Raw genomic sequence first — 25,186 nt, forward strand, 5'->3', positions numbered from 1 at the left:
GTAACGTAAGGTAACGGAGGATATAAGGGGGCTCGTAAAAAGGAGGAACGCCGAGTGGGCTACCGGTCAGTTTTAGATCGAGAGTCAACCACCTCCTCCTCCTAGTTGTTCGGTGTGATCGCGAACGTGCGGGCTGTGTCGAAAAGATACGAAGTGCACCCAGGGAAATCAATACAGTTTGTGATTCGATGACCGTACGTTCATTATCTTAACGTTATAATGTGAATTAACTACACGAATGATGGTTATTCGCGCCACGTAAATATCAAGATTTTCATCGTCGTTATTTCTAGGTAATCATAAACGAGAGAAGATATAGAGGAGAAATGATAAAAGTAGAGAGATAGAAATAAAAGGAGCGTAAAAAGTATAATTCTATCGGTTTTTCTTTGTTTCTAGCAACAACGAAGAAACTATGGTGGTTGCAATTATGCCGTAGCCCTGTTAATCAACGCGCATCAAAATTAACCCAGTTATAGTACAACGACCGTTCTCTGATGGGTAACGCTTCTAACAGGCGAACAACGCGTCTACCATAAGTCTGAGGTATTATATTTATGTACTTACATAATGTATGTATACAAGTAATGATCGGTTCTCCATCTTCTTAATTACATCTCTACTTTTACTCTCGAGAATTTTCTTACAACGCTATTTTTCCTATTTTCCCTTTCTGTTGTCTCTTTTCTTTTTACCCACGTGATCTACGTATTTGCGTATCGAAAAAATGGAATTTTAATTCTGATTTCTTTGGACTTTAATCGTACGAGTGATACGGATTTTTGCAAAAATCCGCGACGCGATCGAGCTTCTTCGGTTTTACGTCACAATGCATTATGCAGAGTAACTCTGTCATTTAATTTTACATTTCTGTTAATTATCCAATTATTTGCATTCTAAGATCGTGTAACATTAACAGCCTATTGCCATTACCGTGAAACGTACCGACAGTTGGGTCCATCGAGCCGATTCCGTGGCATATTTTGACATGGAACAAGCGAAGCGCGATCTGCGTGCCACTAAAACGGTTAAGCAAACAGGTGAAAAGTATCAACATCGTTTACCTATAGATATTAAAAAAATCTATCGGTAACCCAAATTTAATACCAGTCGGTGTACCTCTTAGAATATTTGCAAGTGGAAACGAGTTGTAACCGCGACTAGTTTTTAAAATCTGGTCCTGGATTTAATCTTGCTCACCTGCCGAGCTATCCGACCCGATGACACTCTCCTTGACCGTAGCTCGTTTTCAAACTTTTATGCGCAACCTAACGCGACACTTTGTTCTAAAAATCTCGTTCCCAGAAAAATCCTTTATGATGGAAGTGATAAATGACGAAGAAGAATGAAACGGAAAGGGGAACGCGTTGTAGGATCTTTCCACCTCGACCCAAATTTACAACAGGGTTTAACGGTTCGAACAAAACGTGCGAGTACGCGAGCTGACCACATGCCCGATTCGGTTCGATTCGATTCGATTCAATTCAACATCCAATTTGTTAAGCAGCTCTGCTGATTTCGATTCACGGGTCGTCGTTGATCGAGGAATGTCGACAGGACGATACGTATATACATACGAGTACGTGAAAATTTGTATTCCCCCCTGGCATCGTTTCGATGACCTACACACCTATTCTCTGTTTTTCCTCCTTTTTCTTCCTTTTTATTAACATAGATGAAACACATGTTCTGATCGCAAGGGGGTAAGTTGACACGACGCGATAGCTGGGTCGAAGTCGTGTCTCGGAAATCATTAGCCCTTTTGGCCGATGTAGGTGCGAGAAATCTCCTGCGAGAAGCCCTCGAATGCAACTGGCATGCAAGCTCGAATCGTGTAACTACATGTTTCACATGCGTCCACGCATGTTAGCACGCACGAGCTCGAATCGGTTTCCAACATGTTGGAAATTTGTCGAGTTCTCATGCGTGACTCGCACGAAAATGAATTCGGAAGGAACGAACAGACTCAATTTTAAGGACCGAGCTCGAATGAAATGCGTTGGTACATCCGATTTATATCTCTAACCGTGTCAACACCTTCACGCATGGAAGTTTCAAGATGCGAGCCACGAGATTTCTCGCACCGTGTACATCGGCCATTACGCTCTAACCGTAACGATTTTCGGCCGATTCCCTCAGGAACGTTTATATAGGCTGATCACGTCTCGCGACTAAATAAGGAACGCCCTACATCCGTCGTTTCGATACGTACCGTGCATACGAAGTCATCTCTCGAGTTTGTACGTTCGTAAGCCGGTACACGCCTAACGGGAATCACCTTAATTCGCGATCCTTTCCGTGCTATACTACCTCTAACCCGCTTTCATTTTGTCCCGCATTTTCCCGGGTATCGATAGAGCCGCGTGCCTTAACCCAAGCCCATCGTGCCATCACCGTCATCGTCGCCTTCCTCTTCTCTTTCATCTCGCTCCTCCGCGAACCGCGTTAACCAAACGGATCTGCGATATAAATCTTTTTATTTTCCAGTAGGCATACACCGATAAATCGGTGTAGAAAATAAAGGATAGCGTACACGTACATAAAACATGGAAAAGAGACACAGAGTGGTGGCGTTAATCGGGCTGATTCTATTCCTTAAGTCTTCGGACGCGGAAAGCGGCAGCAAGGAACATTCTTATTCTCACCACCGACAAAAGAGACTATTCTGGATAACGAACGATGGTCGAATAGCTTTGCCGCCAGGCACGGTAATGACGATAACCCCAACCTTAGCTTTGCCGTTTGTCAGATATCCACCCTATGGTTTCCTCAGCAATATGACCATCAGCCTACCTTTTACCAGTGAGTAAATCCCTCTCGTTTACGGTTACTCGTATTTTTGCTTCGATCTTGACCATCGAAACATGATAGTTTTTTAATTGCCATAGTCGATTTCGACAAGCTCGGTTTAACCGATAACGAGAATCCTTATGGCGCTCTACCATCGGCGTTCGACGCTACCGCGAGGGATCAAGGATCGTCCACGGCGGAATTTATAGCGACATTCGTCAAAGGTGGACTGAATAAGAGAGAGGCTACCGAAAATCTGCCAAAGAATGCGTTTTACGGGGGCGAAAGAGCTTTGTTGTACGGTACCGCCGAGGATATGCTTGGAAATTTCGGTTTGAACGGCAAGGCTTGTTTGCTTAGAGCAATATGCGAGGTGCAGGGTCACCCGTTGAGCAATTTCGGTCTGGTTGGGGAAATGCTCAAGCTTTTCTTCACGTAAGCACCACAATTTTTCCTTTTATTTTCTACTTCTCGTATACTAATAATTTGTATTCATTTCTTTTCGCACTTTCAGTGCTAGCAAATCACCGTTTGCGAACCTTCTGACAGAGTACATCGAAGCTGAGAATAGAGGAAAATTTCACGGAGAATGTTGGCCTTACTTTAAAGACTGTCCAAAATCTTTGTTTCACCCTTCGGAGAATAAGTATACGTAAGTATACGAATTGTTTCGTGATGCACCTAAACTTATACCGTAGTTCACCAGAGTCCATAACTGCGAAAAGACCAGTTTTCGTTCTTCGCGCATCTCCAGTGCGCATCTTCGCCCTGATTGGCGATAGTCCCAAACGAAGTGGAAAGCGATTGGCGGAGAGCTCGCTGCGTTCCCCCACCATCTACCAACCTGCGCGTCGCAGTTATGGACTCTGGTGAACTGCGCACGCGTTTATCGATACACGCTATTGATTGCATCGCTTTACAGGAATGATGCATTTAACGACAGTGCGGCGGCAACCGAATCGGTTGAGATTCGGCAAAAAAAGGATCCATATTCCCCTTCGATCGAATCAACGGATCGTGCAACGAGAAACCCTCCGTTCCCTCGAAATGTAAAATCAATGCCGCATCCCTCTATGTAGCTTTCGAAACAAGCCAAATTCTATTTTCACAAGTCGAAGAAAACCTATAAACTGCGCGCGCCCTTCTTTCTTTCAAAATTCTTTTTTAGAATAACAATTTAAATAACGGACGGTGAAAATGTCGCGCTTTCGACTTGATCACTTGTAAAAGAAAAAACAACCAAATACATACTAGCATTTTACGCTTCGTTGGCCTATTTTGGCCTTTGTCGCGTGTCGTATACACGCGGCTTTTATCGCCATATTATGTCTAGTAATTTATTCTCCGATGATGTTTTACATTATAATAATATCAAATTAGTTTCTTGTGAAAGCAACTCTACGTAAATTGATTTATGTAATTAGATCAGTGGTTCTTAACCGATGCTCCGTGAACTTAGAGAAAGTGTTTTGCCAAAATATCCCATTAAAAAGATTGTCATAATTTGTTTTACTATTGACCGATATGTTACGTACACGATTTTTATTTAATATGCAATATAAAAAATATATATACTGTTTTATTTTATGACTATGTTCCGCAAAAATCTTGTAAAATTGTAAATGTTCCGTAATTTTGAAAAGGTTAAGAACCACTGAATTAGATATAGCATAACTAAACAGATGCAAAAGACACCACTATTTTGAATAAATCGTGGATAATTTATACTGTATGATTATCATTGATCGATATGTGCCGTTTTCTTGTGAACTACAATAAGAATTTCGTATTATGTAATACGAAATGAACGAATCAACGAAGAAAACAGTAAAAAGATCGAAGAACAGAGAAACATTGAAAATAAAATAAATCGTGGTAAAATCGTAGTAAAATATAACTCTTGGAATTATTTTTATGTAATATTGGGAATTATCTGATTCGCTATCTAATCTAACTTGTTAAACCTAGATAATGATAAACATTCAATAAACTACAGTATGTTGAAAATACGTCGATTACTTCTGTAACGTGTATGTATTTAACATGCATACATGTGTAATATACATACGTATACATAGATACATAAGTACTCATTTATATACATCCGTGTATAGGTAACGTATACACTGCGTATTTTTATCTCTTCGTGGTAACCTAACCTTTAAATTTTTATTCAACCAAGAATTTAATTTGTATTATTGTATTACTCGTATGTACATACAAAACAACATGGCTTGCGAAGCTTGTCATGTAAAATTCAGCCTTTTTACCCGTAAGGTATGAACACTGATATTCTCTATGTGCCTTTCTTACAGACAATAATCTTTTGAAAATATATACGTTTTCTACTTGTATTGTGAAATTATTTCAGAGACAGTGTACAGATTGCTTGAGATATTTTTGTTCTGAATGTGTAATCAAACGGTTAGACAAAGTATTGAGTTGCGACAGTTGTAGTCTATTGTCGCGAAGGCCATTAATACGAAGTCAAATTGTACAAATATGTTCCAAAAACTTGCGTAAATATTTGTTGGCTAAAAAAATACCAATTAATGGATGTATAGGTACGTATTTTTACATATACATTATCATCAGAATATTAAGTAACTGAAAAACATTGACATTACAAAAATTGTGCAATAGCTTTTTAATTTTATTAACTTCTTATTTTGTTTTTTAGAGAAAGAAGATTTAATAAAGTTATTGATGGTATATGCTAATAACAGTAGTGATTATTCTGGTACAGAAAATACAGTTAACCCAAACACAGAAAATATGTATGTTTCATTTCATTTCATAGTAGATATGTATATACATAAGTATGCGTGTAATTTAAAAGAACGATTCAATAGAAGTTTTTTTTTCATTGATTATGAAAGTGATATTGTTATTATCGAATATCAAATGTAATTAGGGAAATTAGTGTTATAGGTTGATTATGCAGAGTTAATTCATGGATCAAGTATTAGATTTATTAAAGTAAATTCACACGTGTGGATTTGATGTTATAGCTGAAAAATGAAAAGTTGGCAAACAAATCATTTTCAGCTTACTTTAATTTGAATGATATTTTCTTTTTCAGTGGATCAACAACTGTAAATCGTGAACACACTGATCAATTTCAAAATGTAACATATGAAACTAATGCCAGGAGAAGCGATAATAGCGAAACCGATACAACCTCTAGAATTAATTTTCCTTTAAGCGACAGAAGAGAACCAGTCGATTCGGAAGAAGGAAATTCTGATTCATTCAAAGAAATTCTTACGGTACGTGATAATAATTACGTTATAAAATTATTATTGTTTCTTTGTTATTTTACTTCAACAGTAATTTTGCACACTGTGCTTATTCACTTGTTTCTTTCTATACAGAATCCTGTAAAATTATCTGATATAAATACGTTATCGGAATTGGAATATTTAAGCGTGAAGCAACTGAAAAATTTGTTGAGTACAAATCGAGTGAATTATAAAGGTTGTGTCGAAAAACACGAACTATTGGATAAAGCTTCTAGGCTGTGGAAAGAACATGAACGTTCAAGAATAAGTAAAATACAATTTTGCATTGAATTCTTTGGTCATTTCACCTGTTAAATATGTGAAAATCTTAAATACATTATTTTTCTTAATAGGTGTGGAAATCCCAGATGAAAATCTGTGTAAAATTTGTTGGGATGAACCAATAGAATGTGTGATTTTGGAATGTGGTCACATGGCTTGTTGCCTACAGTGTGGCAAACAAATGTCAGAATGTCCTATATGTAAACAATACATAGTACGAGTAGTACGATTTTTTAAAGCTTAATCCCCCACATAAGACTATCATATCGTTAACATTTAAGGTGAGAAATCAAAAAAAGAGATTAAAATAACTAATGAAATAGTGTGCATACATTAATATATGTTTCAGGTATATATATATTTCAACAGAAAAATGTCGATGAATTCACCTATTTTAACGTTGAAGCACGCTTTCAAATATGGAGATCAAAAACATTTTAATTTATTACATTTATAATATCAAATATCTGTACATATTGTACATTATGTACATGTACTGTTTCCGTTCTAAATTTACTGAAATTAAGTTAACACATTCGCATCAGGGAACGAGAATCCTTTTTTTACCCCGATTTATATGAAAATTTTGAAAAACATAGCCCGATGCAAATGTGTTAACTAAAATCGACGACCCAACTGTCATAACCTCCCTTTCTGAATAAAAATTTACCAAGTCACTATTTTGAATTAACTGTGATCATTATTCATCATCCATAAATGTAAAGTTACATATTACATGTATACCGAGAAATTATATGCTTTTTATTATTCGTATTATCTATTTCAATTCGTTATGAAACATCTTTATGGATTCAAAATATACAAATTATACGTTCGATGTGCATTTATATTGCATTTGTATATAGATAATTATAATAATAAATATATATTACTCTTTAATGGTTAATTAATTTATTACATTTTTGAATTTCAAATGTTTTTGTTATATACATAACATAGAAACATTTAAATAAACACTTTGGTGACAACTAACGCTTATTTAAATTGCTCTTACCTTTTCCCGCCCTTCCCCATGGACATCCAGGAGAGGAATGACAGTATAGGAAGAGGTTTCGTATGTACAAGATGTTCGGTTACAGGTGGGTATCCTTTGAGGGGATGATAGCTGGGGTGATATTAAACAACTTTTTAAAACTTAATTTTATATAATTAACGCAAAACAGCGAGCAATCAGTGCGCATGCTCGACCGCGGAAGTACCGGCTACGACAACCGCGCGTGCCCGTGGTCGCGAACAAACTACGCGGCGCGTCGGTTCGTAGCCGACACTTCCACGGCCGCGCATGCGCAGTGTACGCACTCGGATTGCTCGGTGTTTTTCATTAATAATTTAAAAAATAAGCCTTAACGAGCATTTTGGTAAAGGAAAAAGTTGTTCAGAATTACCCCAGCTACAACTCTCCCCCCCAAAAAATGCCCACCCGTAACCGAACACTCATTATCACAAATACATATACACAATAAGTTTTAAATGGCTTCCGAACTGTTACGAACTTCTTCAATAGTAAAACTCTAAAAGACGATTCTCTTGTCTTAATATTCTGTTCAGATAATTTAAATTCTGTAGTCGACAGAGATTTATTAAAAAGCGAAAACCTAAAGCGCAACAAACAAAATAGCAAACAGAAAAATGAATCAAGCAAATGTTGAAAAGTTGGTTTCTAAGTTAAACTATAAAGTTAGGCAAGATCCACGTAAATTAAAAACTGTACTTGGTCCAGAAGGTAGAATTAAGAAACTTCAGAAATCATTAACCGCTATAATTAAGTATGAAAGGCTCGAGATGAATTATGAAAGAGCCGATGAAACGAGAGGTTATGTTGAACGGGTACGAATCAGAAACTTTTTTATATTTACTTTTCGTTACATTGTATTTTATAAAACGTTACCTTTTGCAGCTGATATCAGAAGCAATACGTCATGGACCTGAGAACAAAGAAATAATGGATCTTGCAGATTTTTGGATTTTGGAAAAGCAACTTGTTCATAAACTTTTTAAAGTACTAGTACCAAGATATCAAAATCATACATCCCCGTTCACAAAGCTTCACAATGCACCATGTATATATCCAGGAAGTGGTTTCAAAAGAGCTGTATTAGAGCTAAAAGGTATATTTTATTAAAACAATAATTATGTATCTGCAAGTTCATATAAATGTTAATATGAAACTTTCATTGTAGGAAATGTATATCCTCCCATAGAGCAGATTGATCCACATCAGCCAAATTTACTTCATAATTTATTACTTGATGCAGCTAGAAAAGAATACAGAATGGAAAAATACAAAGAGATAGCTGAAAATATGAAATTTTAAATTATATGTAAATACTTTATTACCAAACAGTAGAAAAAAATACACAATATTAGTGTGGAACGGTAAATACAATTGGTCTAATCATTATTGTTATTTGGTATTATTGAGTTGATTTAAAAAGACTTAATGGATAATGTTCAGAAAATTCTGCAACATGATTTTCCATGGAACACATTTGTTTTCTAAAATTGAAAACACATATCAATAATTAAGGCACATTAAGGATAATAAAGAAAATATCAAATAATTTAAAAGTATAAAAATTAAAAAATCACCTTATGTGCTTTGGCATTGTATGATACACATCCGTGAATAACTCTTTCCAATAAGGTTTAAGTTCCTTCTCTGCATCCGCAAAAGCAATTAAAATGGATTTTTTTACAGATTCATTTAACTCCTGTTCTCGTTGTTCGCACCACAGATTAATTGACTCTAAATAATCACGATATCGATTTATAGGTGTACAATGATTCCAACTTTTTATTTCATCGGTCGAACGATATGCAGAGCTATCGTCAGAAGTACTATGATGACCAATTCTAAAATATATGTTAAATAAAAAAAAAGAATAATTTAAGAAAAAGAAAGAACTGCTGTTGTGTGCAAGTGTAGCAGGTAATTGTAGTATTATCTCGCAGTGTTGCGCACAAAAACGTTCTATTTTGATGACCCATTAATTAGTTTACTGATGATCGATACTGCATTTACAGAACATATTAGAGATGATGATGCTGATGCAACACAAAGAAATTGAATAGTTTTTACATACCGATAAGTCATGGCTTCTATTAAGATTGGTTTTCCTGTCTTTATACAATATTCGCGAGCAGCTTTTGTCGCATAATACATAGCGAGAACATCATTACCATCCACACGAATTGTACGTATACCGTAAGCTGGACCTCTCGCAGCAATTCCATCTCCTTTAAACTGTTCCGAGCAAGGAGTTGAAATAGCATAACCATTATTTCGACTGAAAGGAAAAAATATGATGCCTCTATTTTGTATATGCATGATGCTTTCCCATATTGTTCTGTCATACAACCTATAGTTATGCAAGAAACTTACCATACGAAAACAATGGGACATTCTAATGTTGCAGCAAAATTGAAAGCTGCATGAGCATCGCCTTCACTAGCAGCTCCTTCGCCGAAATAACACACTACGCATGTTTTTTTCTTGGATCGTTTAAGCGCATATGCCATACCTACAGCTAGAAACACGACAAAAATATGAACATAATTAGAATCAAATATTATGGAAAAATAATATAAACTGTCATGTTTAAGAATTGTTGTACCTTGAGGTAATTGCGTTGTTAGAGGAGAAGAAATAGTAACAAAGTTCAATCTTTTTGATCCATAATGAACAGGCATCTGTTTTCCTTTAGACGTATCTTTAAAATTGCCATAACATTGATGCATAAATTCTTGGATGGAATAACCACGCCACAATAGGACACCTACAAAAGACCTATATTATATTAAATACAATTATTGTTATTTGAAATAACAAGATACATTAAAGTTAATATTTTATACCAGCTTCGCGATATTGCGCATATATAACATCTTCTAATGTAAGAGCAGCTGCAGAACCAATTTGAGTTGCTTCTTCCCCTGTATTAGTCATGTAAAATGATATACGACCCTGTCTTTGAGATTCATAAAGAATCTTATCCATTATATTCAAAGTAATCATTTTATGATACATTGTAACCAAAGTTTGTTCGTCTAGCTTAGATATAAAAGTTAAATCAACTGTTAATTATTTTCATTTATTACTGATAAGATTGCTTGTTAATTGCAGTAAATTGTAAATAACCTTGAGGTCAATAGGTAATTGTAACTCATGTTTTGATGAGTCTAAAAGTCTAAATGTTGGTAAAGGATCATAACTTTCTTTGTCCATGAATTTTAATTCATTGGTAAAATTGGTGTGCACGCCTAAGAAGTAAGGTTCTTTCGCATCATTAACAATTCTACTTTTACTATTGGTAGATATATTGTTGTAGTATCTTTTTGTCTAAATCAATTCAGGAAAAATAAAGTGAAATAATAACATTGTTTTTTATTTTCTTCTTTTTATCCTTTTTACTTACGTGGCGTAATATATTGTTTAAATATAAACATTTTCCAAGTCTTAGAGAAATTTGTTTCATCATTATGTCGAGCAATTTTAATTGACAATTAAATTTCTATTTAATAATTGCCGTTTGTTTTCTCATCTGTTTGCACTGTACAACTTTACGTAACAACTTACGTTCGTATATTGTACAGAATATTGAACTATATAGTTTAGTGCATTTTACTTTCATGGAGTAAATTGTATATGCACATACATATTTACATACATGTATAAGTCAACTGATAAGTCACCAATCGTGTCGTAAACATTTTTGGAGCGATTATGTATAGAATATTTATGCGTGTGTGTATGTACATATATATATGCGCATAAATAATAGACCTATTTTACGTATCAAATACAAATTAAATAAGTCACGTATGCATACATAAGTTGCTTAGTAACTGAAAGGAAAACAACACCTTACGACTTGCGGCGTTATCATCAGTTTAAAACAAAGCGCAAATTTTTACCAGTTGTTCTGTCGGTTTTTTAAAATTTTTGGTGAAATCTTTTCCAATTTCGCGTAATAAATACAAAAGGAAAAATAAAATATAGATAAACAACATTATAAACTATAATAATAAAGTTTTCAGGAAATGACGAGATGTAACAGAAGCGAAGTTAATCTTAAAAGCACCGGTATGAAAAACTGCAACCTTTATTTGATAATTTGATATTATATCACACATAATGTATACCACATTTTAACGACCTATAAATTCTCAAATTTAGCCTACAATCAAAATGGACAAAATTATTTTGAACAATTAACAGCATACAATTCTATGAGTTCACATTTACGACGTATTTTATTAGCAAAATGTGTTGTCGATGCTAAAAATAAAAATTATATGCGCAAAAGAAAACAACTGTGTAAAGACATCGATTATAAATCAGAATGTACAAAAACAGAAATGACGAATGATATAATTGATAAATTAGCATATGATACTCTACATCATCCAGCGGTAGAGTACTCGTAGAGTTTGCGTAGAAAAATTTATTAAAATTTCTTATTTTATTGTTAATAAATATTGACATTTATAATATTTTTTTCATTAATGGATAGGACTTCTTGAAAATGAGTTACAATTCGAGATATTTATGTCAACGCGAAGATCAAAAATATTTTACCGATTGCTATAATTATGACATGATCTGTTCACGATCGAGACTGCAAAATCATGTTATTTGCTCCGATTCACCGATGTTCAAATCAAATAAGTTCGAACCGTTCATACCGAATAATCAGAATATAAAACGGCGATCTTTTAAAACATTTAAACCTGTAGATGTAAAATCTGCAATAAAGATACAAGATATTGCTCAACACAGGTGAGATAAATTTGACCAAAGAAGAATTTCTTTCCTGTTTTATGTTTAATTCTAGGTGCTTATTACTTGTACTTTGTTAAATGGACAATAAACACAGATACCGAGATAAGATAGTTTACGAATCCGCTTCTGATTTTATAACGCAAGAGGTCAATCGTTTTTCATCGACAGGAAGTACATCAAGAAGTTATGAAAATTACGAAAACACTCAAGAATTAACTAATATGAATAGTAAACAACGAAGGCCTAGAACAGATGAAGTAAAATACGCAAAGTTCGTTTACGAAATTACACGCGAAATAATGCGCAAAGGCCTTTATACCGACAAAGAATTACAAGCAGTATTCAAGGAACATTTAGAACGAAACGTAACAGTTCTGGATAAGGTCTGAATAACATTGTTTTTGTAATTTACATTTATCATGCGAACGTATAAAATAACGTATTGTATGTCCCTAAACAGAATACGATGTTATACGAAATTAATCAGTTAAAACTTGCTTTAAACGTGTCGGACAGTGATGATTCATTTGACGAAGAATTGGAAGATACTATTCGTACTCAACAATTACTAAATATCACTGAATTGCGACCACCGACACCGCCGAAAATTCTAGACGAAGATGGGTTAATGGAAAAATTAAGATCTTATGAGAAAAAAGATGAAGCTGAACAGGAATCAAAAGCAAATCGTAGAAGAACGGTCGAATTTATCGATCCTAATCCTGAATTAATTGTAACCGAAAGAGATATTCTTACATCGTTGATAGAAGCCGATATTGATCCTGAGCAAGCCCATAAGATCTTTTTAAAGATTTTTTCTAAAAGCAGAGACGCAACATCGCAGGTTTGTGGGATATATTTATTAAATTAAATAATTTATAATATCCATCTTTTAATTTATAAAATCCATATTTTTCTTTTTCAGCTTCAAATGAAGACAAGTCACTCAATAATTGATTGCGAACAATTATGTAAAGTGCACAATGTAGATGGACAAGAAAAATCTTGTACAACTAGCGATCTTATAACCCAAAAAAATAAAAGCATACAAGTAGAGTAAAAAGAATTTGTGTAGCATTAAATCATGAAAGATATTTAACAAATTTCAAATTTTCTTTTTTTAAGTCAGTAATTATCAGAATAATTTGTTCATTTTATGTTACGTTTTGTTTATTAATAGAAATAAGTATTATATCATTTTTTCACACTATTAATTTTTTTCTCTACATTCACATTTGTGTATACTACGTTTCAACAACAACAATAAAATATACGGTGAAAAAATATATATATATATGTTACAATGTACAAAGATAGTTATATGTGTCTAAAAATTATAATATTATTTATATATTAAACATACATTCTATAACCTATGAACGTATGTATACACATTTTTACAATACAGTTACCTTTTCCAAATTATACATAGACTATTATATTTTATGCATACAGCATATATTATACATGAGCTATAAAACTAAAACAGTTATTTTTCATTAATAATATTAAAAACTCTCTACTTATTACTATGCAGATATAAATTTGTTTACACGCTTCGCGTACGAAGTGCGTTTTTCTTGTTTAAAAATTCACATATATATATATATATAATAATATAATGTACATTGTTACAAACTGACTATAAAAACGAAAATTTATTACAAAATTTGGTTAAATAGTGAAAAAAAAAATAAATTAAAAAAAGTGCTTAATATTCCATTAAATCTCTTCCTAAAAAGATATAATTGTAATCTTGTACAAATTATAAAAGAACAGAAACATTAGTACTCAATCTAGAAACGTATAATTAAAACAAAAAAAATCTGTAAAACAGGCACGAAGATCGTCCTTTTAGATTGAAATGCAATGTAACTAATTATTTACTATCTCCTAGTTAATAATTTTACCTCTTACTATTTAATACCAGAATAATCAGAAACTTGATAAAAATTGTTTCCGAGTTATTTTTAAAATATCTAAATTAATTAAGTTATATGCTATGATAGTAGTAGTTATAGTAAATGTACGTCTCGAGACAGAAATTTCATCCTGAGCAACTATGACATTTTATAAAAGCTTAGTCTGTTCTTTTATCAACTACCATCAGAAGCATTTGAAGAAGAATCTTCAAGTTCTGGGGCATCAGGCCCTCTATTTAAAATTGTTAAAACATCCGTTACATGCCTTGCAGTAAAATCTGGTTGTGGATCTTCTCTTAACAAACGTGATTTATCCACTGTTGGAATCCAAACAGTACCTCTTAGACCAGCTTCTATCCCACCTAGATAAAAAGGATAATCTTTCAAATTACATAAAACGTTTCACGATATAGATATTTTGTAACACAAGTTACTGAGACCAAGAAACTTATAAATAAATTATCATATGATAAAAATATAATACCCAAAATGTCGGTTTCCAGCTTGTCACCAACCATGATACAACTATCGGGCTTAACATTTAAAAATCGACACGCTTTCCGAAATATTTCTCTTTCTGGTTTTTCCCATGGTAAATCTCCAGATACTAGGATGATATCAAAATATTGTTCAAGCGAAAGCTTGTGTATTTTCTCCCATTGAGCATTGGAAGGACCATTTGTAATCAAACCAACGAGGTACTTTATCCTCAATTTACGAAGCATGGAAATTACGTCTGTAGTCATCATCAGATAATAGTATCGTAGATGTAACCATCGTTCGTAAACTCGTTTTGCTAGGTACGAGTATTTTTCTCCAAGCGCTTTGGTCCATAACGATGTGCGCCAAACGTCCAGAGTATTAATTACATTGTCAGGACATTTTCTAAATAGTTTCAAGTATGTTGTTGTAATCTTGACAGATACGTCTTCAGGAATACCATATTCTTGTGTTAGTTCCTCGGTCAACTGTAGATAAAGGTAGAAGATACTAGCTGTTAAAAGCATTTTACATAATAGCATACAAGTCAAGCGATGTTACAAAATAATCAACAAAATACAAAGTACATACTAAAGGAGAATGAAACTGATTTCCACATTCAACATAATGCATAATAGTATGTTATATCCTGTTTGAGGAAAAACATCAGTGCCAATAAAATCAATTGAAAGGATCAGCTGACGTATCAAAGATGACAAAACATTTATTGAATGTGGATTGTAATATATGTGGATTATAATGTAACCAAATTTTAAGGAGATAGGATACAAACGATCAGTTAGGAGTTTAGGTCACTTAATTCAGTGTTTAATGATTACCTAGAAAATGCATTGATTCATTGAAATACTCGAGCCGATTAGTGGACACTCGAAGTGGCACCCGCGGTCGTTGCTGTAATCACAACAAAATCAGTTGTGCCAACAACAAATTTATATGTATTAGTCCAATCCTAGAAGCCTTAGTTAAATGATTTATGGATGTTAACATTTACATTTATCATTTCAGATTCAATGTCACAGATATAATTTAAATTTTGACACAATTTAGTAATCCATCTGCTGCAATATTTTACTTTTTAGTGCTTGACAAGGAGGTAATAATTTGTAAAACCAAATACTTTAAAAAACGATTTAATAGAAAGACCACGTTATTTTACAAAATCATTCATTATACATAGACATTTTTAAAAGTATATACACTTTGAAATTATATTAATTATAAGTATTCTCTAACATATATACTTTCAATAGTCTACAGTTTATTATAAAATGTAAAAATATTTAGTTCTAACACGTATTTCAATATTTAAGTTTCAGAAACTACTTAATCCACAGAAATATTCGGTAGTTCCTTGGCTTGCCAAAAAACTATTTCCAGTCATGATTGCTACCTAAATTTATGTCTGAACTATGATTGTATATAGTTTTACATACATGTGGGTAGAACATGTTATTGGAATATGTGTTATTTTAGTAACTAAAATATTTTGAAAAATATTGTATAGTAAATGAAAATATATAATAAAAGTGCCCTTTTGAGTAAAAATTCAAATTATTTTTTCTTACAGTGCAATTTTTCGAATACTTCCTACCAAACATAAAAAGCATGCATAATATTCTTATGTCTTCGCATAAGAATCTACTGTTTAATAACATAAAAATACAATAAACCCCTTTAGTATACAAATTAATATATTATACTATCAGTATATGATTCTTTTATTCCAAATCATTTAAATTCTGTATATTGTTTTTAATCTCCAAAAAGATGTTTTCCAAGCTCCATCATACGATGATTTCTGCATACAGTTAAAGCTCCACATTTCTTTAAAACAGAGGGAACATTCTCGTCTGCTTTCACTAAATGACATAATAAATCTTCAAAAGCAGACTTTACATTTGGTTGAAGGCTTCCTATTTTTACTTTTTTAAGGGTTTCAATAATTTCTGCTGCCCATCCTGATTCAAGAGTAAATTGTGAGAGCCAAGGTATAACTTGTAGAACACCAGCCATTGTTTGCATTCCAAGAAACCATAATTCCATAATTTCCATCCACCGTTCTTTGTACGACATTGCGACAACAAGTTCAGTTGGATCGTTACTTTCATCAATTATATATGCATCCCACAAAAATCTTATAGTAGCTTGAATATACCGACATATAGAGAAATCATTTTTCTTAATACGTTTCGCTTGTTGTTTTAATAACAATAACCCCAGAACTGCAAGATGACCATGAAGTACTAAATTCTCTGGGATTTGTTTAAGTTCTGGGAGATTATTGAAAATAAATTTTAATAAGGAAATGAATGTTGGTGATTCTTCCACTAATTTTGCTTCTAGGACAGTAATATTCATTAAAACATTGCATACAGAAACCATAGCTGTTCTTGAATCTTTCATTGCTTCAGACACGTGAAGTTCTAAATCTTCTTCCTTTTCTGGTTCTTTCAATGCTTTCAATCTTTCTGATCTAGGAACTGGTGGTTTTTTGTGATGAACAATTGTCCAGTGATAAGATAAACATTCAAACAAGACTTCTTCTTGCTTATGTTTGATTAAGATCTTTCTAGCATCTTCTTCTACAGCCAAATAACATAAAGCTGGTAATAAAAGTCTTAATAAATCGATCTCGCTTAAAGGATCATTAGTAACTGGTTCAGATGATGGTCCTTCGTCATTTTTCGTTTTAGCATTTGCTTTGGCTTTCTCTGCTAATTTTCTATTTCGGTACGCGTAAAAAGTATCATTGGCTACTGTTAAAATGTAAGGTAGCACCGCATAAACTTGCGGACGCATGGCGGTTGTTTCTTGGGCAAGCCATGCAGCTAATACCCTTACTACAGCACAGATAAATACTCGTTCTTTGATATCTGTTAGTTCTTTCATCTTGGAAACTGCTGAAACTAAACTTATAATTGCAGCAAAAGCTCCTTTTAAAGCTGTATAAAGCGACTGCTTTTCTTTCTGTTCTAAATCCAACTGATCATTTGTAATGTATGCAAGAGAAATTTCAAGAATAACAAAACATGCTGTGATTAAATCTGCATTTGTCATAACAGCTTTAAGTTGTTTTCCTTCTATTTGCATTCTAACTTCTATTGATGCTAATTGAATCAACAACAAGAAAAATACTTTCGGTTTATCTTTATCCAATAAAGTCCATTCTGCTCCCAGTAAATCCAACATTACAGATGCAAGTTTTAATGCTGGGTCACGTTGATTTTTACCTATTTTTGATCCAAGAATGTCGCATAAAGCTTTATGGATGCTGAGGGGCCAAGATTCATCCTTAACAGTTGCATTAATAATGTCTTTTCTACAAGACATTAATAAAGCTTGTAAAATTGTACATAGTTGAAATTTTCTTTCTGTATGATCTGTTTCAAAGTCTAATGCAATTTTGTTCATAATAGCATGAAATGGCGCTGTATCTGTTGCATCCCATGCTTCTGGACCTAATCTTCCCACTAATGTGACTAAAATATTTAATGCTTTGTCTGTTTCAAAACTTTTTTCTGAATAGATATCACACATTTTTGAGATTGCTTTCTGTTCAATTAAAGCTTTCTGTCCTGGAGGATACTGTGCTATATTTTGCAAGCATGTATAGGCTTCGCTAACAATAATTAACATATCATCAGCTGCATCTTCATCAGCTTGGGAGATAATTTCAAGCAATGCAGGTACATGAGCAATCATATCAGGATGAGAAGCCAGTTCTGGTTCTCCACAAAATGCAGAAAGTATAGACAGTGCTACAGATTTATACACTTGTGGAGGACAATCTACAGGAACTACTTGAGGAGATAATAGCTTTTTCAAGAATTTTGTTCCAATTGCTTCAAATAACATTTTTTTAATTGCTGCTGTGCAATCTTTACTGTCCACTAATTTTGTGACCATGAACAGTGCAGCAAATTTTTCTGAGTCAGTTTCAACAGATTTTAAAACTGCTAAGCACTTTTTCACACCCTCCGGAATACTCATTGTTGCAATTTATTCTGTTACTATTTAAAAATTAAATTTTCCTTTTATTTATGTTTCAAAACTATCTGCACAATCTTAATATTATTTTTTTTTTGTGTTTATTTCAGATGAAACTCACAAATAATTAACCAGCATCAGATACTTCTTAAAAAGTGTTTAACTTTCACATGTCACAGCTAAAAGCCAACTGGCAGTACTCCCAGAGCAAACCTCTTAAAACTAGCCTTGCCCTTTGACACACTCACTTGGTGCGACCAAAATAAAGTTGTACCATCACAAACGTTTTCCACAAACATGTGTACATTACCACTGATGTACAGATTATCATCAATGTGAGGTTAACTAAGTTTTGTAATTACTTTTATTTGTCTCATGAAAAACATTACGTATACTATCAGTTACTTGTTTATGGTAGTTCTTGTATTAAAAGATACGACAATGAAAACTATTTATGATAACTTTATTCTACAGAATTTTATCGAATAAGACTTTCAGCGTATACGTTTTTTCGTCAAATTCAGCATAACCTTATTTACGTGATGCACTATGAAGTATAAATGCACTGTACGCTTTACTGGTATCTTAAGAACGTGAAAACCTTCAGTAACGTGCTTACAAGCTTTTTCTGTTATGTCGGGCGTCTGGACAGTACAAGTAGGATCGGTCAAAAATAACCCGCCGAGAGAAAGCTCTATATCAGGGAGTCGGCTCGTATTACACAGAGGTTTCTATTTTCGTACGATCTCGTATTCAAACGAAAATCAGAAAATAAATGAAAAATCAACGAGATTTTTAGGGAAATATTAAAATAAGTATAAAATATGAAGCAATAAACAAATTAATTATTAACCGAGTGACCTTTTAAGTTTTTCGGATTTTCGAAATGAAGATTCAGCCATTTTCCGCGCACACTCCAGGAACTGACACGCGCATATACAACATCCAAGCATGTATACATATGCATGTATATACTTTTTTAGTATTCCGATTAATACTGACCATTTATATATACACATATGTTTTCTAACATCAATATTACTTTAAATATCTTAGCGTACCTTTCGACATGTTTGATTATCGCCCTTTCTAGTCTCGATGAGAGTGTTGTCCAAATCAAAAAACACGGCGTTTATAGCTAGGTTTGATGAACAAAGATGCTTCTTATGCAATGTCGCCATTGTTATTGGAAGACTATAAGTTCGTCCAACGGTGTTCCAATGAAGAATCGCGCATAAAGCATGTGATGTTCATATAATGGCTCTCTTTTAAGAACACTTTAGGGAGGGATGTATAATTATCTTAGTGGTCAGGCGTCACAACGGATTGCATCCGTCTTGTCTCGACCTAATACCCTTCGCTCCTGACCTTTTTCTCTTCCTTGATTTTGTTCTCTAACCCTCGAATGAAGAGACATCTTTGATAGAAATGATGTAACATATAATAATGTTAGTAGTCGATAAATAGGCAATCTAAATTTTATTTTTTACATTATGAATATTATCAACCGAGTTAAAAAGAAATTTTATTGTTCATTTATATATCAATTAATAATGTTATTAAATACAAAATGTATCAAACGCAGTCAGTAATTCTGATATAATATTCAGGAATTAAATTGATAAGTAATCGCTGAAGTAAAAAAAAAATAATTTAATGAAAACATTTATGTTATATATTTAGCAATTTTTTGAAATTTGAGTATTATTTTACAAGATTTTTATTAAAATTTAACCAACACTGTTGACAACGGTTATTTTACTGACAATGGTGTCATAATATTTTGGCGCAAAGTTAATGCTTACTTTGAATTCGTGATTCTGTTTTCTTATGTAAAATATCTTTTATTCAGGATTGACCATATAATATTTAAAAATGTCAGCTACAGCAACCACAGCTCCTCTTCAAGGAGATGAAGAATTTGAAGAATATAATCCACAAGCAAAGTTAATAAAAACTCTCGAAGTGAGTTTGTTCTCTAACCTGTATTACATGTTTTGATTATGATTTTTAGATAGTTTCAGAAAAACGGTTCACGTAATTTATAACAATAAATTAAAAATATATTGCTATATAGTTTGTAAATGTACTTTCTTTTGTTTAGGGAAATGGGATAACAGCAGGAGATATAAAAAAATTAGAGGAAGCCGGTTACTATACTGTAGAAGCTGTAGCCTATGCACCCAAAAAGCACTTACTTTCCATTAAAGGCATTAGTGAAGTTAAAGCAGATAAGATTTTGCAAGAAGCTTCAAAGCTGGTTGTAATGGGTTTTAAAAGTGCCACTGAAATTCATCAGACAAGATCAAATATTGTCTTTGTGACTACTGGTTCCAGTGAATTAGATAGATTATTAGGAGGCGGTATAGAGACTGGTTCTATTACAGAAATTTTTGGAGAATTTAGATCAGGAAAAACACAGTTGTGTCATACCCTTGCTGTCAATTGTCAGTTACCTATAGATATGGGTGGTGCAGAAGGAAAATGTCTTTATATAGATACAGAAGGAACTTTCAGACCTGAAAGATTAATTGCTGTTGCAGAAAGATATAAAATTGCAGGAGATTCTGTATTGGACAATGTAGCTTGTGCTAGAGCTTATAATACCGATCATCAAACTAAATTATTAATTCAGGCTAGTGCTATGATGACAGAATCCAGATATGCCTTGTTGATAGTAGATAGTGCAACTAGTTTATATCGAACTGATTACTCTGGAAGAGGAGAATTATCCGCTAGGCAAACACATTTAGCTAGGTTTCTTAGAATGCTATTGAGAATAGCTGATGAACATGGTGTTGCTGTTGTTATAACTAATCAAGTTGTGGCACAAGTTGATGGTGCAGCTAGTATGTTTGGTGGGGATCAAAAAAAACCAATTGGTGGTAATATTATAGCACATTCAAGTACAACAAGATTATATTTACGAAAAGGAAGGGGGGAAACTAGAATATGCAAAATTTATGATTCACCCTGTCTGCCTGAAAGTGAAGCAATGTTTGCTATAAATGCAGATGGAATTGGAGATGTTAAAGAATAACATTATATTTTTTATTTATAAGTATGTATTTATATCTGTAAGAAAAGTTGTTTTTTTAAATGTGCTTTCCTTAAAGCATACAAGTATTTTTGTAATTTCAGAAAAAGAATAAAAGATCGAACGTACAATAAATGCAAAGTTTCTTGCTATTGAAACAATAGCAAAAACCTAACCTAACCTAACCCTAACCCTAACCTAACACATAAAAATATACTACTAGTTAAGAACTAGATTATCTAGGAAATTTTGATAATTGTTCTTATATTTTAAAATTTTTTTATACACGACAAAAATGTTTTTCTAATTGTAAACAATAGTTTAATTATCTATTTAAACGTTCAGATATAATATTATTTGTTTCTTTTTGTAAATTAAAATGTTCAATTTGCATACGTGGCAACTTTATCGACAACCGATTATTTCTACAAAAATACTGTACTGTGCGTTACGACCTTTTTCATTTAATGTTAATTTTAAGAAAAGAAATATTAACAAACTTTGTAGTGCAAGTAGACAAATTAAATACACGAAAACAAATTTTGTTTTGAGGTGGGTTATGTACCGCGTGACATGTAACTATACAATGTATAGACAATAGATATATAAAACATAAGCACAAAAGGAATTTTAATCTTGCTTATTTACTGATATTTCGTATAGAACGCATTAGTCTTAAATCCATTTTGTAAATTTATTAACCAAATAATAGTGCATTTATTTATATAAAGACTTATTATTTTAATAAAGTACATTGAGTTATAATTGTAATTTTATATTCTAGTGTAAGACTTTTAAGTACAAAAATGGGTGAAGATATTTCATTATTTACTTTGCCAAATAATCAACCAGTAATTTCTTTAGAATGTGAAACTGCATTTAATGCTTTAACAAAAAATGAAAAACTGTATGCACATTATTTAAGTCAAGCTGCATGGCATGGTGGTTTGATTGTATTTGTACAAACTTCTCCAGAATCATCATTAATATTTGCACTTTTACATAAGATTTTTATAACTGAAACAATAGATGAATTGAAAAAATCTGCACTTGATGCTGGTATCAACGAAGATGAATTTACTGTAAGTTAAATATGATAAATATTTTATTTTTATCTTTTAAAACATATATTTGAAATTCTAATAGTAATAAACTATGTTTTTCAGGCTTTCTTGGTATATACTTGTGGCATTTTTGCAAATGCTGGTAACTATAAATCATTTGGTGACAGTAAAATAATTCCTAACTTACCTAAAGATAAATTTGAAACTTTAATAAAAAGTTCAAAGGCATATAAAGATAATTCTAAAGATATTGAAAAAATTTGGAATAAAATTCAAAATATAATATATAATATAAATGGAAAATTAAAATCATTGGGGCTTGGTGAAAAAGGTGTTACCACTTATTTTTCTGCCAATTGTACAGACAAAGATGCTGAATTAGTTAATGAGTTTATGCAGAAAAAAGGATTGGAATCTTACAATGCAAGGTGTTTTAAAACAACTGAAAAAAATATAGACACCTATGAAATCAGATTAGCCTGTGTAAAGACAGACAATGATCCTCATATTACATTGCCAGAAGAAACTTTTCAAAATGCTAAATTTAAAATTACAAGAGGAGATTACAGCAAACTTTTGGTTTCAGTTGTTGAAAACCTTAGAAAAGCAAAGGAATATGCTGCAAATGAAATTGAAAAAAATATGCTGGACAAATACATAGAACATTTTGAAACAGGATCTTTGCAAGCTCATAAAGATGGTTCTCGTTTTTGGATTAAGAATAGAGGACCAGTTGTAGAAACTTACATTGGTTTTATTGAAACTTATAGAGATCCTGCAGGACAGAGGGGAGAATTCGAAGGATTTGTAGCTATGGTAAACAAAGAAATGTCTAAGAAATTTGCTACATTGGTGGATAATGCTGAAAAATTTATACCCAAACTTCCTTGGGGTAAAGAATTTGAAAAGGATGAATTTTTAAGACCTGATTTTACTTCTTTAGATGTCTTAACATTCTCAGGATCAGGTATTCCTGCAGGTATAAATATTCCAAATTATGATGAAATTAGACAATCAGAAGGATTTAAGAATGTTTCGTTGGGTAACGTAATTCCAGCGAATATGAAGTTAGATATAATACCATTTTTATCTGAACATGATCAAACTCTGATGAATACTTATAGAGTCGCTAGCTTTGAAGTACAAGTTGGGTTACATGAACTTCTTGGTCATGGGACAGGTAAATTATTGCGACAATTAGAGGATGGTTCATATAATTTTGATAATGGAAAAGTAAAAAACCCTTTAACTGGCGAGTTAATAAATAAATTTTTTTTACCGGGTGAAACATACGATTCAAAGTTCGGTTCACTGGGATCTTCTTATGAAGAATGTAGAGCTGAAGCAGTCGGACTGTACTTATCTTTAGAGAAAGATATACTAAGTATATTTGGACACGAAGGTCCTGTGGCAGATGACATAATATATGTGAATTGGTTATCTCTATTGTGGACTGGTTGTGCAAAAGCCTTAGAAATGTATCAACCATCTACAAAAAAATGGTTGCAAGCTCATTCTCAAGCACGATATGTTTTACTCAGAGTTTGTTTAGAAGCTGGCAATGATTTTGTTAATGTTATAGAATCTGAGCCTGGGAAAAATTTATTATTAACTGTTGATAGATCAAAAATCCTAACAGTTGGTAAAAGAGCAATTGGAGAGTTCTTAACTAAATTACAAATTTACAAAAGTACAGGGGATATTGAAGCTGCCAAAGAAATGTATGAAAAATATAGTGAAGTACCTGAAACAGGACCTCATCCATGGGCACGTTGGAGAGATATAATATTAGCTCATAAAGAGCCACGAAAAATATTTGTGCAGTCTAATACATTTGTAAAAGGTGGTATTTCAATAACTACGTTTACAGTAAAATTTTATGTGTTCAATTATATTATTATATTATTTACGCTAATTGGATTATAATATCAACAGGTACAAGTGAAGTACAACTAAAAAATTATGAACCCAATTTCGCTGGATTAATTCAATCTTGGATGGAGAGATTTTCTTCTACAAACACCTCAGAAATTCTTACCGAAGTTTGGAAAAAAGATGAACAGCATTTTGCATTTGAAAATAATTAATTACTCAGTGTCTACACTGGTAAAGCTATACTTACATTCTTGTGTGATTTTTTTAAATTTTGTATACATTTTGTGTGTGCGTGTGTATATGTATGAATGTACGTATGTATATATGTATGAAAAACATACATATCTTACCAAAAGTTATTAATACATTGTTTCTTTAATCATTTCAAACGAATAAAAAATTTTGTAAAAATAAATATACTGTTTTGCGTATTTCAACATATTCTTTATATTTGTTATTCAACGAAAGAACATACCTAATTTGCGCAGCTCAGGGAGGCCCTCTATCTTGCTTTCAACTTCGTGGCACTTCATCATCATATACACGGTGGACAAAAATATACGAATAAAAGAAACAATCACGTCCGACATGTCGAAAGTTGACTAGTGTACTAAATATAAGACCACCGGATATGCTGCTAAGTG

At 32.7% G+C, this 25,186-nt stretch overlaps 9 protein-coding genes across 10 annotated transcripts; 6 read left to right on the forward strand and 3 right to left on the reverse strand.

The window, feature by feature from the left end:
* The first annotated feature begins 74 nt into the window (after positions 1-74).
* LOC123988523 lies at positions 75-4,434 on the forward strand. The gene is made up of 6 exons (XM_046288876.1): positions 75-293; positions 400-546; positions 2,488-2,802; positions 2,889-3,225; positions 3,305-3,442; positions 3,713-4,434. The coding sequence occupies exons 3-6, from the start codon at positions 2,547-2,549 to the stop codon at positions 3,867-3,869; spliced, it is 888 nt and encodes a 295-aa protein (XP_046144832.1). The 5' UTR covers positions 75-293; positions 400-546; positions 2,488-2,546; the 3' UTR covers positions 3,870-4,434.
* A 474-nt stretch (positions 4,435-4,908) lies between these two features.
* LOC114877386 (E3 ubiquitin-protein ligase RNF34) lies at positions 4,909-7,040 on the forward strand. Its single transcript, XM_029189907.2, has 7 exons — positions 4,909-5,067; positions 5,162-5,354; positions 5,471-5,567; positions 5,873-6,059; positions 6,165-6,339; positions 6,425-6,634; positions 6,703-7,040. Exons 1-6 carry the CDS (start codon positions 5,002-5,004, stop codon positions 6,595-6,597), a joined length of 891 nt encoding a protein of 296 aa, XP_029045740.1. The 5' UTR covers positions 4,909-5,001; the 3' UTR covers positions 6,598-6,634; positions 6,703-7,040.
* A 795-nt stretch (positions 7,041-7,835) lies between these two features.
* On the forward strand, positions 7,836-8,935 carry LOC114877388 (39S ribosomal protein L17, mitochondrial). Its single transcript, XM_029189909.2, has 3 exons — positions 7,836-8,201; positions 8,272-8,482; positions 8,555-8,935. Exons 1-3 carry the CDS (start codon positions 8,004-8,006, stop codon positions 8,686-8,688), a joined length of 543 nt encoding a protein of 180 aa, XP_029045742.1. The 5' UTR covers positions 7,836-8,003; the 3' UTR covers positions 8,689-8,935.
* LOC114877384 (2-oxoisovalerate dehydrogenase subunit alpha, mitochondrial) lies at positions 8,470-10,872 on the reverse strand. 2 transcript variants are annotated; one of them, XR_003789565.2, is made up of 9 exons: positions 10,790-10,872; positions 10,513-10,713; positions 10,230-10,425; positions 9,989-10,150; positions 9,757-9,901; positions 9,458-9,661; positions 8,964-9,227; positions 8,712-8,870; positions 8,470-8,629 (listed from the first exon to the last, which is right to left on the reverse strand). XR_003789565.2 is itself a non-coding variant. In XM_029189902.2 (8 exons), the coding sequence occupies exons 1-8, from the start codon at positions 10,850-10,852 to the stop codon at positions 8,789-8,791; spliced, it is 1,317 nt and encodes a 438-aa protein (XP_029045735.2). In that variant the 5' UTR covers positions 10,853-10,872; the 3' UTR covers positions 8,678-8,788. The 2 variants fall into 2 exon arrangements, 1 of the variants encoding a protein (XP_029045735.2); XM_029189902.2 differs by lacking the exon at positions 8,470-8,629 and having other exon boundaries at positions 8,678-8,870.
* A 494-nt stretch (positions 10,873-11,366) lies between these two features.
* Positions 11,367-13,444, forward strand: LOC114877390. The gene is made up of 6 exons (XM_029189910.2): positions 11,367-11,457; positions 11,551-11,786; positions 11,888-12,153; positions 12,251-12,539; positions 12,617-13,000; positions 13,082-13,444. Exons 1-6 carry the CDS (start codon positions 11,415-11,417, stop codon positions 13,214-13,216), a joined length of 1,353 nt encoding a protein of 450 aa, XP_029045743.2. The 5' UTR covers positions 11,367-11,414; the 3' UTR covers positions 13,217-13,444.
* Positions 13,445-13,946: 502 nt separating this feature from the next.
* On the reverse strand, positions 13,947-19,965 carry LOC114877387 (N-acylneuraminate-9-phosphatase). The gene is made up of 3 exons (XM_029189908.2): positions 19,628-19,965; positions 14,563-15,046; positions 13,947-14,440 (listed from the first exon to the last, which is right to left on the reverse strand). Exons 1-3 carry the CDS (start codon positions 19,745-19,747, stop codon positions 14,253-14,255), a joined length of 792 nt encoding a protein of 263 aa, XP_029045741.1. The 5' UTR covers positions 19,748-19,965; the 3' UTR covers positions 13,947-14,252.
* On the reverse strand, positions 15,694-19,397 carry LOC114877383 (neurochondrin homolog). The gene is made up of 2 exons (XM_029189901.2): positions 18,688-19,397; positions 15,694-18,589 (listed from the first exon to the last, which is right to left on the reverse strand). Exon 2 carries the CDS (start codon positions 18,567-18,569, stop codon positions 16,332-16,334), a length of 2,238 nt encoding a protein of 745 aa, XP_029045734.2. The 5' UTR covers positions 18,570-18,589; positions 18,688-19,397; the 3' UTR covers positions 15,694-16,331.
* A 156-nt stretch (positions 19,966-20,121) lies between the features above and the next one.
* LOC123988522 (DNA repair protein RAD51 homolog A-like) lies at positions 20,122-21,738 on the forward strand. Its single transcript, XM_046288874.1, has 2 exons — positions 20,122-20,531; positions 20,671-21,738. Exons 1-2 carry the CDS (start codon positions 20,442-20,444, stop codon positions 21,604-21,606), a joined length of 1,026 nt encoding a protein of 341 aa, XP_046144830.1. The 5' UTR covers positions 20,122-20,441; the 3' UTR covers positions 21,607-21,738.
* Positions 21,739-21,817: 79 nt separating this feature from the next.
* Positions 21,818-24,957, forward strand: LOC114877382 (dipeptidyl peptidase 3). Its single transcript, XM_029189899.2, has 4 exons — positions 21,818-22,155; positions 22,388-22,685; positions 22,770-24,510; positions 24,603-24,957. Exons 1-4 carry the CDS (start codon positions 21,983-21,985, stop codon positions 24,752-24,754), a joined length of 2,364 nt encoding a protein of 787 aa, XP_029045732.2. The 5' UTR covers positions 21,818-21,982; the 3' UTR covers positions 24,755-24,957.
* Positions 24,958-25,186: the final 229 nt, after the last annotated feature.

The sequence above is a fragment of the Osmia bicornis genome, chromosome 15, assembly GCF_907164935.1.
Source record: "Osmia bicornis bicornis chromosome 15, iOsmBic2.1, whole genome shotgun sequence".
NCBI classification, from domain to species: Eukaryota; Metazoa; Arthropoda; class Insecta; order Hymenoptera; family Megachilidae; genus Osmia; species Osmia bicornis.